Source organism: Gymnoscopelus braueri, assembly GCF_963280865.1.
Source record: "Gymnoscopelus braueri genome assembly, chromosome: 3".
In the NCBI taxonomy this organism is placed as follows: domain Eukaryota; kingdom Metazoa; phylum Chordata; class Actinopteri; order Myctophiformes; family Myctophidae; genus Gymnoscopelus; species Gymnoscopelus braueri.
The window spans coordinates 4,518,046-4,538,045 of NC_137612.1; the positions used below are offsets into that span (position 1 = coordinate 4,518,046).

At 42.0% G+C, this 20,000-nt stretch overlaps 1 protein-coding gene across 2 annotated transcripts in view; it reads right to left on the reverse strand.

Moving 5' to 3' along the window:
• Positions 1-6,939: 6,939 nt before the first annotated feature.
• plxna1b (plexin A1b) overlaps positions 6,940-20,000 on the reverse strand; it is a 257,554-nt gene continuing 244,493 nt past the window's right edge. For both annotated transcript variants that reach the window (XM_080424880.1, XM_080424879.1), the window contains exons 26-32: positions 19,937-20,000; positions 19,433-19,529; positions 16,935-17,125; positions 13,934-14,103; positions 12,540-12,752; positions 11,708-11,858; positions 6,940-10,883 (exon numbers count right to left, since the gene is read on the reverse strand). The exon at positions 19,937-20,000 is cut by the window's right edge and continues 40 nt beyond it. In XM_080424880.1, coding sequence (XP_080281006.1) covers positions 10,788-10,883; positions 11,708-11,858; positions 12,540-12,752; positions 13,934-14,103; positions 16,935-17,125; positions 19,433-19,529; positions 19,937-20,000 — 982 coding nt within the window. In that variant the 3' untranslated portion in view covers positions 6,940-10,787. The remainder of the gene's footprint in view (positions 10,884-11,707; positions 11,859-12,539; positions 12,753-13,933; positions 14,104-16,934; positions 17,126-19,432; positions 19,530-19,936) is intronic.

The following is a 20,000-nucleotide window of genomic DNA, read 5'->3' on the forward strand; positions in this document are numbered from 1 at the left end:
AAATGTATACTGAATTGCATGAGGTTTGGACAAAATCTGTAGCAGTAGTAACAAAAAATGTGTTTCACAAAAATGTGTCTCATGGTGGGGTCTCTTGGCCTACTACTGGGAGTGTGCGTGCAAAGTTTCCCGCCGATCGGTCCAGCGGTGCTTGCAGTATGTCTTGCAAAACAGGCCCCTCCAGCAAACTTTGAAAGCCAATCGTAGTCAATCGGAATAGAATAAAAAAAATCGGACAGCTCAGCTACATCTTGATCACATGACTACATAGATAAGCCAATTTGGGTGAGATTTGAACAAAATCGGTCGGAATAGTAGCAAAAACTGAGTTTTGCAAAGAAAACGCTAAATGGTGTTAATATTGTCAAGTGGAAATGGGCGTGTCCTATTTGGAGTTATAAAACGTGAATCTGCCTGTTATAGCGCCACCATCAGGCCATATTGAAAAATGTAGGGGGATATTTCTTCCTTGGCCTAGTGGGACTGTGCGTGCAAAGTTGCACAGCAATCGGACGCTGCGTTTATGATTTGTGTCATTTTGTTCAAAACAGGCCACTCCTGCAAACTTTGGAGGCCAATCTTAGCCAAGAAAAAATATATACATTTTAAAGAACTACTCAAGTCTCCCTGTCTCTCTTGGAACTCAGTCCCTGACAGTGAATCAGGGAATGGATTTCCTCTGCGCCTCACAGGGAGAATTTGTTTTTAATGGTTTCTACCTATGGAGTAATTAACAACCCAGCCAGAGCAGAGAAAATCAGTCTGTGAAGCTTTATTCCACCTCAGATCCTAAGGGCTGGTGAAGGAAAAGTTTGCCCTTTGTTGACTCCTACGGGAATTGCCTCCTGCTGTATTCAACTTGCCAAAGGACGTTTCAAGCATATAATTGTTGATGATTAAGGTTATATACAGTAGGTAGCACAACAATATACAATGAATATTCTGTAGTGAGCAATATACAGCCAATCGATGTTACAGTAGAACCCTCAGCAGGCCTCTGATTATTGTGTACAGCCCAGTAGTCCATGAGCAAAAGTGCGAGAGTGAGTGAGCAGTCATTAATCCAAGGACAAGACAGAATGCGTGGGAGCTTGGTTATGTACAGAAGCTTAATTAATCATCAGTGCATCACTGAGAGCTTCTTGGCCAGTCAACGTGGTTGGATATTGTTGAAGGCTCTGGAGATGTTGAAGAGCACGACTCTTTCAGTGCTGAGCGGCCTCTTCAGATGAGTGGAACCTGTACCTAAGTTTATCAACACTATTAGTCGCCCTTTGAAATTTAAAGGGAGTCGCATACATGGAGATTTGGTTTACCAGAACCGCCAATCCGACCGTTATGCCCATATATACTGTAGGGGAGGAAGGGTAGTGCGAGCGGTGCGGCCGCACAGGGCCCCGCACTTGGGGGAGCCCCGCAAAAAAAACGTGTGCGCACGTGCTCGCCGACTTCGCACAGGGCCCCGCATTTCTCCCAGACGGCTCTGTGTAAGGGCCAGTGGTGGAAAGTAACTAAGTGTATTTACTTAAGTACTGTACTTAAGTACAATTTTGAGGTATTTGTACTTTACTTGAGTATTTCCAATTTTCAGTACTTTTACTTCTACTCCACTACATCTCAGAGGCAAATATTGTACTTTTACTCCGCTACAATTATTTGAAAACTTCAGTTACTAGTTACTTTGCAGATATAAATTATGATATTATAAAACATACATTAACCACTTTAGCCCTGTTTTATACCTAGGCTATTTGAAAATAGCAGATCTACAAGCTCACAACGCGTCGCACCGCGACGCGTTGTGAGCTTGTAGATCGGCTATTTTCAAATATTTAGTACTTTTGGTACTTGAAGTACATTTTGATGCCAATACTTTTGTACTTTTACTCAAGTAAATTTCTAATTCCGGACTTTTACTTGTAACAGAGTATTTTTATATTGCAGTATTGGTACTTTTACTTAAGTAAAGAATTTGAGTACTTTTTCCACCACTGGTAAGGGCATACTGATGACACCAGGGATCTCCACAGTATGGGCATAAAAGGGACACAGAGAGACAGATACAGAGATGTCCATATGGGCATAAAAGGGACAAGGACAGACAGACAGAGATGTCCAATATGGGCATAAAAGGGAAAAGGACAGACAGATACAGAGATGTTGCATAAAAGGGGTATTCTGGGCATAAAGGCGACACACACAGACAGAGAGATAAAGAGATCTCCATACTGTATATGGGCATAAAAGCGACACAGACAGACAGATAAAGAGATATCCATATATGGGCATAAAATGGACACAGGCAGACAAGGGTTACTCTGGCAATGGTTACAACTGGTAATGCATACTGGGACATGCATTACCAACTTGCATCGTTTGCGACTTGCATTGTTCGACTTGTTCGACTTGTCCTACATACTTACACCTAGAACCCCCATTCAAACTTTAAAATGTTCATCTTAATGTGGACATGTTTGCCTGAAAAGGAATCTTTGAAATGTTTCATAGTTTTAGAATTGTACTCCTTTAAATGTTCAGAGATTTATAATGGAGGTCGATGGAAGATTTTTGGACCTAAAAAAAACACTTTCACCTAGAAACTCCATTCACAGTTCAAAAAAATCCACCTTACTGTGGACATGTTTGCCTGAAAATGAATCTTTGAAATGTTTCATGGTTTTAGAAATATGCTCCTTTAAAAGTTCATAAATGTATAATGGAGGTCAATGGAGGATTTTGGCACCTCAAAAAAAATTTCACCTAGAAACTCCATTCACAATTTTAAAATTCCACCTTACTGTGGACATGCATGCTTGAGATTTTTTCTTTGAAATCATTCGTTTTTTTGGAAATATCTAAAGGTAGGGTAAGTGATTTGCAATTATTCAAATAATTGCAAAATGGGTCTATGTTCTGATAGTGCTCGCTACTATAGAGTGTCCTGTCCATATAAAGAGTCTCCATGTCCATTTTTTTTTTTTTTTTTTCATTTCCAATTTTATCCAACCAGGACAGAGAACTCAATCAGGATATAGATTAAACAAGTGAAATTGTAGTGAATGAAGTGATGACACTAAGAAATGAGCAGACAAAATTTTAACTGGAACACTATACAAATTAAGCTTAAAAATGGGTACTTTCTCCTGATTGGCTGAGATTTTGACACCTACCGAAAACTTTTTTTTCTGTTTATTAAAGAGCTGGAGAGACAGGGAGACATCTGTTACTGAACAAACACTCTATAGCAATGATTACTATCAGAATATAGTATTTTAACCTTTTAACAAAATACTTTTTGTTTTAACCAAAAAATATCACTTACCCTACCTTTAACTTAAAGCGCCCAATGCATTGTCAGTGCGGCAATGGACATTGCCGCACTAGTTAAAGGTGGGGGGTTATGTCTGAAACAACTCTTCCCAGCTAAAGTTTTACAGAAAGACATTCTAAGTGATCATTGTTGCTCTGAAGTTGTGAGGGACCACAGAGATTCAGGACTAATATCACTGCGTAGATATTACGCCCAGTGGGCCAAAAAAAGAAACAAAAACACCTACCATGTTATCAACAAAACACCATAGGCCTACTTTTAATAGCCTACTAAAAACACCCAAAATAATAAACATGTATTACTTTATTTAACCTCTTAAACCCTCTGTACTTAGTAAAACAGACCTGATTTACAACTCTACTTGGACCTCTTTTTTCTGCTTACACAAAATCTCTTCACCAAACATAGCCGATCTACAAGCTATCGACGTGTCAAAACTCGATCTGCTATTTTGGGCGAATGTTCCCCTCAGAATAGGCATGCTGGGGTTCAAGTGGTTAATAAGTGGTTAATTGTCCACCTACTTACTGGAGAACCCTGCATGGTGTGACTACTGGGCTAGACTGTGTGTTGGCAGTATACTCCCATCCATGCCCACCCACTCTCTACTAGAGAGAACAGGGAATAACATATTTTTCAGGCACCAATGGCCTAGTGGTTAAGGCGCGTACCAAACACAGGCTCTAATGCAGCCTGACAACATGTTGAGGGTTCGATTCCCGAGCCCAATGACCTTTACTGTGTGTCACTCTCCCCTGTTTCCTGTCTATTTCAACTATACTATCAAAATAAAGGCAGAAAAGACCCCAAAAATATCTCGGGGGGGAAATAGATATTTTTCTGCACCAGAAGTTAGAAACAGTGTTGCAGAGTCTGCTTATGATAAGCGACTTTGGGCTTGTTTCCCTGTAAAGTCACTAGTAAATATTGGAAGTTGCGGGTTGCTCTTTCACACGAGCTTGTAGCTCTTGTGAGCTTGCTATTTAGAGAAATCTTGAAAAAAGAAAAAGTATAAAATCTGGAATGTTTTTGAACCACTGCTCAAAAACAACATTAGACAATAAAGTTTGACTGACCTAGTCGCTTGTTTTGGCCTTGTTTTCATAGACCTGGTTGCTTGTTTCTCTCGCAAAATTTGACAACACTGGTTAGAACACCGACACTAATCCGGCCTACAGTAGCTTCCCCCACCCGGTCACGGCTGTCACCTTCGCCTCGCAACGAGGAAGTGAACCACACACCAGGTTTAGAGCCGTATAGATACCACCACTGCTCAGGGTTCTTTTAGCCCCACAGTTCTCCTGATCCAATACACACTGACAGATACCAAAAGAAGACTCCTTCAGTTAAAATAGAATTCCAATTTCATTGAGTTCAGTCAGTGTGTGATGAAACATACAGAGTGCTCTTCAATTGTAGCTAAACAACATAACAAAGGAACCAGGGAGGGGGTGGAGGGGACAAACATATATCATAGCTTTATGAACTATAAGGCAACTGGCATTTCGTATAAATGTACAGAGAAGAAGAAGGAAGGAGGGAGGGAGGGAGGGAGGGAGGGAAGAAACAAGCATCTTGAGCTTTGCAAGGAATTCATCATAATGTTCGCGCGGCGAGATCATTTGCCTCTTGACAGGATCATTACGAGATTCAGTGCTCCCACGACCATTGCGCAATTTCAGCGTTCCTCCTTGGATGGAATTTTAATTGAATTAGCCCGGGTGGTTACACATGGTGCGAACGATAACATTTTCTGTCTATCTGGCCTCATTGAATCCACTGGGGGTGAAAATGCTGACGGTTTAGGCCAGGTCTTGAAAAAGGACATGGTGGTTTCAGAAATTCCTTCCAGTATGCATCCATTTCCCTCTCACACTTTCTGTTTTACTGTGAGGTAACAATACATGTCATGGATATGTGTCTCTTATGGGCTTGTCTATCTGGATATGTTGGCGTTCTACTGTATTATATAGTCAGAGCCACTCTTCCATAAGTGCTCATGTAAGCTGAGAGCATTGGAAGGATGATGTATGGTTAGAGGCTAAACGTGTATTAACACACCCAGAGAACAGACCCCCACGAGCAACTCCAGTACATTCCCATAAGAATGATTAATGACTCTGGTGCTGTTATGAAAGCAGAATCTACCTCAGATGATGCCCTGTAGGACAGTTTTCTCCTTGATGAAGAACTTTCTCTAGTTCTGACACATAGGGTCTAGCTCCTGAGGAATAAGGATAAGGATAATTCCTTTTAACAGGTCGTTCATGAAAGTCCTTGCGGTCTTGTTTCCAATGAGAACCTGTGAGCAATTGGGGTTAAGAGTCTTGCTCAGGGACACATTTCATATCATCGGCACATATGCTGGGATAGCCTGGAATCGAACCTGGGGCAACCAGGGCCAGCTGGTTCCCTAGGCGGGCTCACTAACCACTCAGCTATGGCCGCCCCATGAATGGCAATGGTTCTAAAGATTTTAAATACTTTCTGAATTTATGCTCTGTCACGCGATAGTGTCACGCACCCTAGCGCCGTTCTCCATAGAATGGAGGTGGATGGATGGAATGAATGGAGTCGCTTTTCTGTCGCGGGTGTGGGTCATAGAATTATAATATATCTAGAGCGGACAGGCCCACCCCTACCTATTAATTTCAATGAAAGTTGCTCACAAGTGCATGAAGCACCCGTAAGTACCTCTACTTCCTGGATTGGCTCCAACGTTGGAGCCAAAAGAGCAGGTGCACTAGCGTTTTCAGACGATAGAAGCATGAGCAGTAGCGTCCCAAATGTGGAAGTCTTGCAATATCAGATTTGGCCACCAGGCTTCTGAGGCTTCAATCATTCTATGCGGTTCTGGGGGCTTGGTGTGATTCCACCCCTACAAGATCAGTTGTGAACAAGCCCCGAGGGCTTTTTGTGTTATCCTTTAAGCAATCATTGTAATATCTTACCACTGTATGATTTGCAACTGTTAAGTATTCAATCAATCAATCAATCAGGGACATGACTTCAACTCCTAAACAACATTTACATGAACCCTAGAGTCCCTCTTCTAGCCATATAGGTCATATGAATGTTCGGCGAACACAGCAGATCTACAAGCTCACAACGCGCCACATTGCCACGTGTTGAGAGCTTGTAGATCAGATATTTTTGCCAAAGGGATTTGTTGGAGGGAAAAAAGCAGGGTTCCAATTATAGACCCCTGGGGGAACCCCGGTTAAAAAAGTATATAACCTAGGGTTGAAGTAATTCATGTATAGTGATGTTACTTTAAGGCTGACCTGCAGTGTAACAATTAAGTATAATTCACTGCGAGCTGGTCAACATTTGTGTGTGTGTGTGTGTGTGTGTGTGTGTGTGTGTGTGTGTGTGTGTGTGTGTGTGTGTGTGTGTGTGTGTGTGTGTGTGTGTGTGTGTGTGTGTGTGTGTGTGCGCGCGTGCGTGCGTGCGTGTGTGAGAATTGGTGAATGTAACGGATATTGTAAAGTGTTTTGGATAAAAGTGCTACAGAAATACTGTTTACTCTACCATAAAAAATGTAATAAAATAAATACCATGAAACCCCCACATAATCATATGGCCCCAATAAAAAGTACAAGGCACACTTGTATTTAGCAAAAAATGTTTAATCTCTCCTTAATGCGTGTTTATTTACAAGTAGTAAATCTGCAAAATAGGAAATAACATAATATTTACACAATGAATGTTAACCTGCAAACTTGTGATAGTTGCTTCAAGTCTGAAACTCTTTAAAAACGTATCAGAATTATTGTTGTATTAAAATTCCTTTGCAATCTCTTTCTTGAAATACATTTGTTTTGCACTTTCTTGGATCCTATGCTGATTTCATTTGGAAAAAGAACAGGAAGAGAATATGCCACAGCTGGAAGAAAAAAGTAAACCGAATGTTGCCAGGCTTGTTTTAACCAGGGTTTGAAATGGCAAAAGTATCACGATGCACGACTCCGGAGCTGATGGACTTTTGGGATGTAAAAGCTGATACAATATAAATCATAGAAAACGTTATGTTAGATGAATGACATAATTATAAAGAATAGCATTGGACCTTCATAAACATACTATGTATGGCAGCGATGTATACCTAATTTTAAACATAATCAGAATGAGTGAGATGTTCACACCGTTGTGACACAGAACTGCTTCACATTGCCAGTGAACATAATTCAGCGACAATTAATAAAAGTCAATTAACAGATCAATCATGGCATTTGCCAGGACAGAGTGCGGTAGCTGAGCGAGAGGTATGAGGACTTGTTACGCAGGTTGATCTAAAGGGCAAGGAACCACACGAACGGAAAACAAGTTAACTTCCACAGCAGTCACTCAATCAACCAAATTACAACAGTACACAAAATGGGAAATTAACCTGATAATGGAGAATGTTAAATGCCTTTGGACAGCCTCACAAAAGGACAGAGCTATATGTTTGGTGCTTTTCCATGTACTTATCAAGGGAGTGGGAGGGTTATCCCCTGCTATACTTTGTTATGATACTGATAATTCATAGGAATGCTGTTAACAGCATCGCTGAGCTCTGATCTAATCTATTTCCTAACCTTGTAATCCAAGAGCAGCAGTATAAGCATGAATACAGACTCATTCTCTGGGTAAAATGGCATGTAAATATGCACATTTCTGACAAGTCTTTGCAGTTCACCATGTCATATGGATGATTGCAGCGGAAATCATTTCATGTGTGCACCAATCTATCACTGTCACAGTAGGTTAAAATGTATATAAAAGGACGCTAATGTTTGTAAATGAACCAACACAAGCGGAGTGGTCCCTTAAGACAATTTTTGGCTCACAGCATATTTGTATGTATAGTTGTGGAGATAATATTACCCAATACGTAGGTATCCAGTTGAATTAGGCTTAAATAGTTGTATACAGCAATGTCACATCTCAAACATGTAAACAAAAGGTTGTGTCAAGAGTATTTTGGGAGTGTGCTCACAATTCAGGTGTGAGGATTGAAGATTGTATTTTTTAAGGAACCTGGCATGATAATGGATAGCAACAGCATTTATGATCAGCATAACGACAGCCCTAATGTTAAAAACAAGGTATGGAGTAAAAGCAGCAAGTCACGTTTCATCACAAAAGACACAAATGCTCATCTGATGCAACATTTTCATTTTGATCCTTGAGATCAGGAAAATAAACCTTGAGATCGGTCAAGTACTTCAACTTCAGGCAAAACTGAAGAGAATTTCATCTTCTGTGTACCGTAATGTACAATTTACATGTTGGAAAAAAATAAACACAACAACAAAAACAATTTGATTACAAAAAAAAAAGGCAAATAGCTTCAGTTCACCATGAAAAAGTATACAATTTACAAATGAGAACATCAACAAAAACATACAGACCACAGTTTGGTTTTCGGCAAGCAGAGAGATAGAGAGAAGGGGGAAAAATTCAACAATAACAATCATTTCTCACCACAAAGTAAAAAGAAAAAAAAGAAAAAGTGACTTCAAAAAAGAGAAAATGAAATCCTCTTAAGAGCTGTAATAAAAAAGAAAAAAAAAGCGCTTAAGCCACACAAGGCAAGAGGCTTGTTTTGAAACAAAGGCTAGAGGCTATGGGGAGGATTACACAGTCTCATAAGCTAATGAACAGAGGTGCCTCACCGCTGGATCTCTCAATAACCCCAGCACAACCCCTCTCATGGATAAAAAAAGCTGAAACCCCGACTCGAACCGATAGGTTAGAGGTGGAGAGAAACACTCTGTATATCTTTACCTTGCCTTGCTATCTGGATAATAACATTGAGAAAGTGGCAGAGAAAATGGCCCCAAGGCTAAAAAACTGCTTTCCTAACTTTGTTTCACCGCTGAGACGCTTGGCTAAGCCCCACCTGACCTCATTGTGGCTCTTAAGGAAGCCGTAAACAAAGTGTATAACCGTCAACACTCTGACTCTGCTTTTTGCGAGCTCTCCGGTGTTGTTAGGACTGTGGTCGTCGAGTAAGCATCACTTGATCCTCCAGGATCGGTGGGGCTTCTCGCCAGTCAGGTGTGGCGGCTTTGTTGTGATGGGGCGAATGGGGAAAATTCATTGTATCAGGTAGTGCAATGTAGCTACTTCATCGTTGAATTGCTGTACCGTGATTCACTAAACTCTCACTTCTCGAGCCCTGGGAGAGGGGGAGGACCGACCTTGCCGTCAGATTCAGATGTGTCCATGATAAAACAATCCACCGTGTTTTTTGTTTTTGGTTCTCTGAAACCAAAACGATTGCACTGATTGATTTAGAAACAACAGTAACTTCATGTTATCGCCATGACACCTCTCTTCAAGGAAATGTTCAATGCACAAAATAATGACAGTTACTCGTCGTCTTACTTCTCGCCATTTTCAAGAAGGATCACATGGTGGTTTGTTACTTTTAACAACTTTTTCAGTCACTAGGCATGTTCATATTTAAAAATCATACGGTAGCACATTCCATCTAACAAAAAAGTTTTTGCACTAAACAACATTCAAAGAAAACATGGCACAGGACAACTTTTTTTTGTTCCTTTTTTGTTCCTTTTTTTCTCTCCTAGTTTGATTTTTTTTTCACTTGAAATATCAAATCAGATTTCATAGTTTTTTCATTGCATGTTGGTGTTAAAAAGAAAAAAGAAAAAAACATAACAAAACGTTTTCATCCTAACCTTTGTTTCTTTAAAAATGTAGCTGTATTTATATATATATCTATAGTCTTCCTTTGTAACGTTTTCTGTAAATTGTGCAAATTCAGCAGTAATACAAGTGGCGAGAGATCAGAGAGTGGGCAGTTGATTACATTTATACAAAAACAAAACAAAAAACTAATCAAACGTCCTTTGAAACTTTGATCGTGACCGGAGTCACATGACAGAAGGAGCCTCTCTCTATTGGCTCATTGTGGGTTGGTCCATGTTTGAAAACATTCCATCCAGCTCATGACGCCAAATCACGAAGTTCCTTTACAAGTTCCCAAATCGCTCTAATTTCCTGAAACCTAGCTTTGTCACATCCAAACTCCAGTAATGAAAAATAAAACCACAAACGACAAACAGCCACAATAATCAAATGCGTTCCGGTGACACAGTCTCAGCGTACAACGCGTGTTAAAAACCGTTTAGCGTCCCGGGATCTTCACACAGAAATGTGCGTGCACACATCATACGGCCGGCAGGCAGACACACACACACACACACACACACACACACACACACACACACACACACACACACACACACGTATGTACGTACATTCACACAGGCCCGCCCATCTCTGCCGAACGCCCCCCTTTTTGCAGTGTACTGCTTCCTTCAGTCTTGTGTGTTGTCTTGTCGGGGGTTGGAGTTTTGTTTGTTCTCTGGGTGAGAGGAGCGAGGGAGAGAGAGATGGAGAGGAGTGAAGAGGAGAAGTGGGTGGAGGAGGTGCAGGTTGGTTCTCAGCTGGCCAGGGCCATTGTGTCGATGACCTGCTCCAGCTTGCTTCTCAGTCTTTGTCTCCTGGCCTGCTCGTCTCGCTCCAGGGCTGACAGGATCTGAAGACGGCAGCGAGAAGAAGAGGTCAAACATACGACGAAAAGCGCCATGGGCTCACGTCACACCTCATACGATCAATCTTTCTACGATAAGGTTTGACCGAATGCCCCACTGAACATTCTGGTGTGTCTTAGTGCATTGGTTCTCAAAAAGGGGTCCGGGGACCACCAGGGGTCCTTGGGAGGGTGCCAGGGGGTCCCCAGCAAAAGTAGTTAATATGGCGTCACAATCATTTTAACCACTTTAATCATATATTATATTTTGGCTATTCAAAAATAGCAGATATAAAAGAAGATATACAAGCTTGTATATCTGCTATTTTTGAAAAATCCTGGCACAACATTATTTTTTAGACAGGGGGTCCCGCAACCAAAAAGACCATCATTTTGGCGGTCCTTGACATGAAAAAGTTTGAGAATCACTGTCTTAGTGGTTCTTCAGGCTGATGCAGCCCTAGCCTGGCATGGCCAGACTGATATCACTGAGTAGATATTAGTCTGGAATCTCTGTGTGGAACCTGCATTTCGGAGGGGCAAATTAAAAAAATGCCTCTGGTGATAAACCCGCCCCATATTTGCATACTGGGCCCTGATTGGTCCCTCACAACTTCGGAGGGAGAGAAATCCAAATCTCTATTGAGAGGGGCCAGACCTAATCTGCCAAGGGCAATTTTCTTTGCATTGGCAGATTCGTCTGGAACCAGGCTAATGCAGCCCTAACCCTTCTGCAGATGTAAGCTTCAAATACTCAATGATCAAGGTGAGAGAAAAAAAAAAGACACTAAAACATCAGCTCTGCTACTAAAGCTCAGTCTCTTTCTCACCTCGTCTTTGTACTTGACGATGTAAGAGTAGATCTCGTGCAGGGCTGACATGCTGTTGAACTGGCTGAGGTGCAGGCGAGACTGCTCTGCTAGATAGGCACTCATGTCCTGGTCGCTGATGGCCGGCATCCTGGAGATATCGGAGTAGTACCTGGAGAACAAAGACAAAATATTGAGGAAAGATAAATGAGGTTATCAAATGCAAAAAAAAAAAAAAGTATAGGAATTGTTCCAGAAAGAAGGGGTAACTCAACCACTCCCCCTTCCTATTTTCACATCAGACTATACGACCAGTGGTGGAAAAAGTACTCAAATTCTTTACTTAAGTAAAAGTACCAATACTGCAATATAAAAATACTCTGTTACAAGTAAAAGTCCAGAATAAAAAATTTACTCGAGTAAAAGTACAAAAGTATTGGCATCAAAATGTACTTCAAGTACCAAAAGTAAAAGTACTAAATATTTGAAAATAGCCGATCTACAAGCTCACAACGCGTCGCGGTGCGACGCGTTGTGAGCTTGTAGATCTGCTATTTTCAAATAGCCTAGGTATAAAACGGGGCTAAAGTGGTTAATGTATGTTTTATAATATCATAATTTATATCTGAAAAGTAACTAGTAACTCAAGTTTTCAAATAATTGTAGTGGAGTAAAAGTACAATATTTGCCTCTGAGATGTAGTGGAGTAGAAGTAAAAAATATTGGAAATTGGAAATACTCAAGTAAAGTACAAATACCTCAAAATTGTACTTAAGTACAGTACTTAAGTAAATGTACTTAGTTACTTTCCACCACTGACTATAACTACAGTATACTCCAGTGTTACACACACCTCTCTACCCAGTTCTTGTAGTTGGGGATGTCTTTAGCATATAGCAGCTTGTTGGAAGGCGAGTCCTTCCCCAGCTTGTGTTCTGATGTGGAACATGAGTCCATGAAAGTCTGGGCCACCACTGACAGGCAAGCGTCTGTGATGCTGTTCTTGTGGATGTCAAACACAAACTGGGGGTTCTTGATCACATTCACCCAGAACCTCAGTGGAAGACTGGAAGGGCGACGAGAGAGAGAGAGAGAGAGAGAGAGAGATGAAGAAAGACATAGTTGCAGTTAGAACGTTTTGACAAGCTGTTAACACATTGACTGCCAGAGTTTATTCATAATGTACTCACCCCTGTGCCAGCAATTTGCGTGTTTTTTAATTTTTTTGTTTTGTAATTTTTCATTCAAATACATTCTCTGATTGTGTTGTCAAGCACCTACGATTGTTCCACCAGTAGAGAGCAGCACATCCAAACATTGATCACCTCGCTCACCCCCTCCCAAACAGGCCCACGTCATATCCGGTCATTCAAAGGATGTGACGTTTTCGACAATTCCCGGCCCGCTGATCGGCCTGAAAACGACGTGATACACTACGACGATGGCTGTTAGTCACCCGGACCAAAGAAAATAGAAGTTGAGCTGTCCGTTTGTCTTTTCTACCGTGTGAAAAACCGTGTTTTTCCTTATTCTGGCCGAAAATCACCGGAGAAAAACAACGTGACCCGGAAATGATTTTTTTTTTTTACATCCGGCTCCGGGTGAGTGTGACGTAAGTGGAAAACGAAAGTGTTGATGAGAAATAAACACAGCCGTGCGATCACAGATTAAACAATGAAAATTCAAAAGAACGTGTAAACAGGCTCTTATGAATCCTGGCACTCAAGCGATGGATTTGAAAGAACGTGTAGACGGGATCTTGGCACTGTATGTGTTAAGGTGCAGGGAGCGATGCTTTCGATTAAGTTGCACACATAGAAACCTGGTCAAATGGAGGAGGAGTCAAAGTGATGATTTAAAAATAAAAATAAACCCAAAGGTAAGGATGCATAGAATAAAATACATCCTTTATTCTATACGTCTAGTGAAATGTGTCTCAGATTCATTGCAGCACTGAATGTTCTACTGCACTGGAAATGTACAACAGTCCACTTAAACTGTAAATCCCTACCAGTGACTGTGTGCGTTTCAGTGTGTCTAGACCGCGGACTCGCGCACGCGCACACACACACACACACACACACACACACACACACACACACACACACACACACACACACACACACACACACACACACACACACACACACACACACACACACACACACACACACACACACACACACACACAATAATGCCGCTTCCACAGGCATGCATGTACACACACATTCATACAAACAGACTCACCAGTTGCTCTTCCAGGTGTGCCGTACATCCGAGTCAGATATGCTGTGTTTGTCGGCCTGCTCATCCAGAAAATCGAACATGTACTTGATGGCCAGGGGCAAGGCGCTGCCTCGGTGGGCTGTGCTGAAGATGGTCTCAAACAGGTCGTCCACAAACTTCTGCAGCGTGCCCTAAGGACAAAAATAAACACTTAAGAATTAGGGCCACGTATATGCTCATAGAACACATTCCATGTCTTAACACCTCACCGACACAGCTGCATTATGATTTTGTGTAATGCATTTTGACCCGATGCATTTTGTCTACAAATGTAGACAGTAAAGTCTGGTTGAAGAGCATACCACATATCACATTATTCGTTTATTGAGCAATAGCATCGCCAGGCTGTTTCATATGCCATTTTGTCATTATTTGATCCACCAAGGTGTCAGTTTGACTACAGGGTGTCGTTGTGCTTCTGCCACCACGCCCCTTTTGGCCAATAGAACTTCATGATGCATGTGACCAGTTAATCAGTTCTTCCTGGGCCTATGATGAACTCTTTTTCAATGCACTGTGGTAATTAAGGATTGTGTCTTTGAGTCACAATAGACAATACCATTAGGAAACGGTTTTGGTTCAATATTTCTACATCTGTGATGGTCTCTAGCTATGGCCAATGGCTGTCAGTAGCTAGCAACGCAACATAACAGCGCTACGCTTCCATTGATGTGACTCTGATGGTTTATGACAGCGGTTAATGATGAGCGTTCTGTCTCCTATTTAGAATGTGGCCCAGTGAGAGTTCAGTTGGAGGCCGCTCAGCAATGTGCTTCTCATAACATCACTTTGTAGTCAACTGAATCTTTGCAAACTCCAGTGAAATTGAAATTATTCGAAATCTCCTCCCCCCCCGCCGCTTGCATTTCCCCCTTTTCCATCTCAAAGTGGCAAACCCTCCGTCTTACAAACGTTTCTGAAACTGGCTATAACCAGAATCTATTCTCTGCTCGCTCTCCCATTGATTCACACATCCATAAATCAGCATCCCAAACACAAGGAGCTTTGGGGCGTTTTAACAAATAAGAACAAACTACAATTCTTCCAAGTCCCCAGTTGTTTTCCCCTGGCTTGCATGTTAATTATTTTCTGATCCCAATCAACGCTGGTCCTGCTGCCCTTGCACTTTCCTACCTGCAGTGAGAACAATGGAAGTCTGGAGCTCATGAGGGAAATATTTGCAGGTGGGGCGGGGGGGGGGGGGGGAGTGTGTGAGTGGTGCCAGGTTGAGCAGAATCATTGTGCTAGTTAGCACCTGCAAATGAGTGTGATACCGCACTGTGTATCACGGTGTGTGTGTGTGTGTGTGTGTGTGTGTGTGTGTGTGTGTGTGTGTGTGTGTGTGTGTGTGTGTTGCCAGAAACACAGGAGTAAAGGTGCTAACGCAGCACCAACATTAACAGTTGCCAGTATGGAATGCTGCCATGGTCACTACTGATGCTTCAGAAAGCAGTTTTTCCTTTGCATTGGGGCGTCGATCGCACCGACGCCAGATCGACAGTTTACTGAGGGATGAAATACACATTGACCCAAACTTTGGTTTCTCCAACACATCGATACACACATTGAACGCAAACCGTTTCCGAGCCTGGTCTGAACTCGTGCATGAACGCACTGTAAATCACGAAGATGTGCAAACAGTAGTGTGTACACATACTCCCACCACACACACACACATACACTTTTCAAATGGGGGTCCATGGCCTAATTTGGGGGTCCTTGACATGAAAATGTTTGAGAACCTCTGGTGTAGAGAATGTATCTAAGGTTTTGGCTTGTACAGTAATAGCGTTGGCTAAAGGCCACGGCCGATGAAGCCCCGAGGGCGCCCGATGGAGGTCCAGCAGCACCAACCAAACAACTCAATAGTCAAAGGTCAGCCTCCTAATTAAGACATAAACAATCAGTCCAGCGTGTGCGTTCATAGCCTTCTGAAAAATGTTAATGAGCTTTGAGACGCCCAACAAACAAAGGTCAATGAGGGCTGCTGGTGGAACCTGGCTAAATGACAAGGATTTGGCGCAGAGAGCTTTGGTCTCAGATTGTACATGCAAGTGTGCCCGTGTGCGTGTGCGTGTGCGTGTGCGTGTGTGTGTGTGTGTGTGTCAGAGATGGGAACTCCAGTTTGAGACACAGACTCGAGTCACACACACAGCGACTGCAGACTCGACTCGGACTCGCCCCTCAAAGACTTGTGAACAATCTTTTTTTATTTGGCGCATTTAAAAGGTAGGGTAAGTGATATTTTTTGGTTAAAACAAAAAGTATTTTGTTAAAAGGTTAAAGCACTATATTGTGATAGTAATCATTGCTATAGAGTGTTTGTTCAGTAACAGGAGTCTCCCCGTCTCTCCAGCTCTTTAATAAACAGAAAATACATTTTCCGGTAGGTGTCAAAATCTCAGCCAATCAGGAGAAAGTACCCATCTTTAAGCTTAATTTTTATAGTGTTCCAGGTCCAATTTTGCCTGCTCATTTCTTAGTGTCATCACTTCCAATTTCACTTGTTTAATCTATATCCTGATTGAGTTCTCTATCCTGATTGGATAAAATTGGAAATTAAACTGAAACTGAAACGAAAATGCATTTTCTGTTTTATAAAGAGCTGGAGAGACAAGGAGACTCCTTTTACTGAACAAACACTCTAATGAGTACTGTCAGAATATAGAGCTATTTAACACTTATTTCAACCAAGGAAAATCACTTACCCTACCTTTAATGAATGAAATGCTGGACATGGTCCTTTCCTTGTCTTGCGCGACGGAATCTCAGATGAGCGCGGAAATCCTCAGCGATCATTTATCCATTTGTAACTCAGAAAATGTACCAAATGGACACTTACGGGTTCATTCGGTTACATGTGTATAGCTCTTGCATTCATTATTTTATTGTACACTTAGTATCTTTGCCGTCTGTCAATGCATCCTGTACTTTTTCCTGCATTGTGTGGTCGTCCACATACCTTGGTTGCCAGCAGTCTGGTCAGGTAGATCTCAGACACCATCTTGCTGCCTCTGTCCCCCTCCCTTTGGTCTGAGTGGTCATGGTTCTTCACCAGGTGCCACAGTTTGGTTCCACTCTCCAGGTCTGGGGTGATCATGGGAGTCCGGGAGCGCAGGCTGTCTGGACTGCTGGCGGTCCTCAGCATGCTCTCTGAACCGGGGGACAGGGGACGACTGAGTGAAGTTGGCAATTGCACCGCAGCACTTCATCATATTTATCACCTTTCTGGTTCTTATTTTTTTCATTCTGGTTAAAATGTGTAAATGCGCATTGATGTGCTTCCATTTTTGTCTCATCTCTCTGAGACCAGTTACTCTCAGTAACTGGAAATAAAGGAAAATAAAGCATGACTAAACAATTCACGATGGCTAAAGAGCCCATACTTTGTCTTCTTTTTAAGGTGACAGCTTCTCCTACTTAAATGTCACTCTTTTATTGCAGAATATACTTGTGTGTCAATCTCTCCACTCTCTTGCTCCAAATCGGACAGTTATCCCCTATTTTACGACAAGGAAGGAACATTAAGCTTTAGGTTTGAACACCATATCACATCCGCACAAAAGCTGGGATGGACTGAGAGCATTTAGGACGGCTAAATTGCCACGCTGTGGAAGCAGACAGAGCTGGGTCTGCGTGTGTGTCAGCTAGATAGGGCTCATGGACAGGTTACTGTATATAAATGAGGCACGGGTGGTTAAAAGGCCACTTCACCCATTTTTAACCTGAATCCTATCATTCTATTGTGATGAGATGTGAAAATGTGACATAACACTTCCCAATGTGTTCTGTGTCTCGAGAGCTCGCTCGCTCTCACCGGCTTTGACAAAACTCCACCAGCCTACGTAAAACATGTCTGTACTGTATGGTTTACAGTTTTTCTGGAGCCCTTGAGAGCTCAGAACACATTGGAAACTGTTATGTCACATTTTCACACGTCTTCACAACAGAATACTATATGATGGGATTCTAGTTATTTAGTGAGCCTTTAAAGGGAAACTTAGCTGATTTTGAACCTAAATCCCATTATTCTGATGTGAAGAGATCATATATAATATTGCAAGAGATACCCTGTGTGTTCTGTGTATTTCTCTGTGAATCGTTGACATTGCAAAACAATGACAAAAAAACGTGTCGTTTTGGAGAAATACACAGAAGACAGGGTATTTGTTTTTGGCCAAGAACAATGGGATTTAGGTTTAACCTTAACACATTGAATGCCAATCGCGTAGATCTACGCGAACCTATTTAAAGCCGCAGCGTGCCAGTCGCGTAGATCTACGCGAACCGCCGATTCCCATGTTAATCGCCCAAGGTGCACTTTCCGAATTTTTTTGATCCATTTCCGTTTCCGGTTTTCGGTCGGAAACGGAATTATTCGGGTTCCGGTTTTTTCGATCGTATCCGCTTCCTGTCTGGGATCCTGTTTAAAACTCGATTTTCTCGGTTTGTTGTTTTTCTCCTCGCTGATCACTGTTTAGCGTGTATCGGCTGTAGCTTCAAGATGGCGGCTCGCATTTGGAAACTGTTTTCGCTGGACGTTTCTCACGGATCCGCTGTGTGTTTAGAACCAAATGAACGCGCACTTTTAACTTATTTAGCGAGGTCTGTGGCGACATGATAAAAACAAAAAAACAACAATAAAACGCTGGCACTGGTGAGTACATTATGAGATTAAACTCTGGCATGGAATGTGTTAAAGAGAGCATTTGAGTGGAGTAGAGAGACATGAAAAGATAATCCGGGAGGTAGAGAAAGTGACATGGTGTGAGCAAGGAAGACAGACAACAGAGAGAGAGAGAGAGAGATAAACACAAATAGACATGAGAGCAAGAGCTCAAGATGGGGTGGACCTAACCAACCAGCCAGACAGGCAGCTATCCAGCCAGCCTGCCACATCCCACAGCTGGACTGGGTCCTGTCCTCCTTCATCTATTCATCCATCTATCCGACGTCGTAAAGGCTAAAGTGACTGAGGCACACGGTGATGTAACACAGTGCTGTTCGACACAGACAACCTATAGTCACTACGCTTCACCATCTAAACCTGCTGCTCTCTGTTCAAGACGTGCCTCAGGTTTTACGGTTTCACGTAAATGCTAAGCTTGAAAAAAATAAGGTATATTACTGGACATACATTAGTTTTTTGTTGTCGTTTCTACTTTATGTCAAGCGATCATACAGACAGTAGAGAGACAGGAAACTGAGGGCAGAGAGAGAAGGGAATACTGTACAACACAGCTCTGCAGTGCAGCCGTGTACATTAGTATTCACTTAGTATCCACATAATATTCACTTAGTATCTCATTATAGTATTAGCATTTCGACATGTAAACGCCAACACAAATGTGTGCGCTCGGACACACTAACAAAAGTGCAGCGATACACACGCATACCGGTGTGCAAAGACACAAATGCACACAAACACACACGTACACACACACACACCTTCTCTCTTACCGTATCTGCTGAGGGACTTGGTGAATGTGGAGGAGTTGGAGATGTTGTAGGCCGAGTTCTGCTTTGGCACTAAGGCAATCACTGAGCCATCTGTCACCTGAAGCAACAACAACACGAACACAGTCAAACAAGGACTTAGCTTTTACCTTAACCCATTGATACCTGGAACGCATCTGTGTCACTTTTAGATTTCTTTAGGCTATTCAAAAATAGCAGATATACAAGCTCATAGCGCGGCACCGAGTGCCGCGCTATGAGCTTGTAGATCTGCTATTTTTGAAAAAAATCTTGAAAAAAAAATCTTGAAAGAAAATGTTTTAGATTTTTTTTTTCAAAATGTTTCAAAATTTCAAAACTTTCAAAAAACCTCAGGTCTTAATGGGTTAAGTTACCTTCCGCTTCCAATGTTGTAGTACAGTACTGTAAGTTGTCCCCCTTTATCAAACGGTGGACATTTTGGCGCAAAACCAGAAGACTGAATGCACATGGTTCCCAGAATGTTACCTGGTAGTGAGCCAGTGTGTTGAGCCTCTTCCAGTCATTGTCTATTTTGGTGGTGACGTCCTCG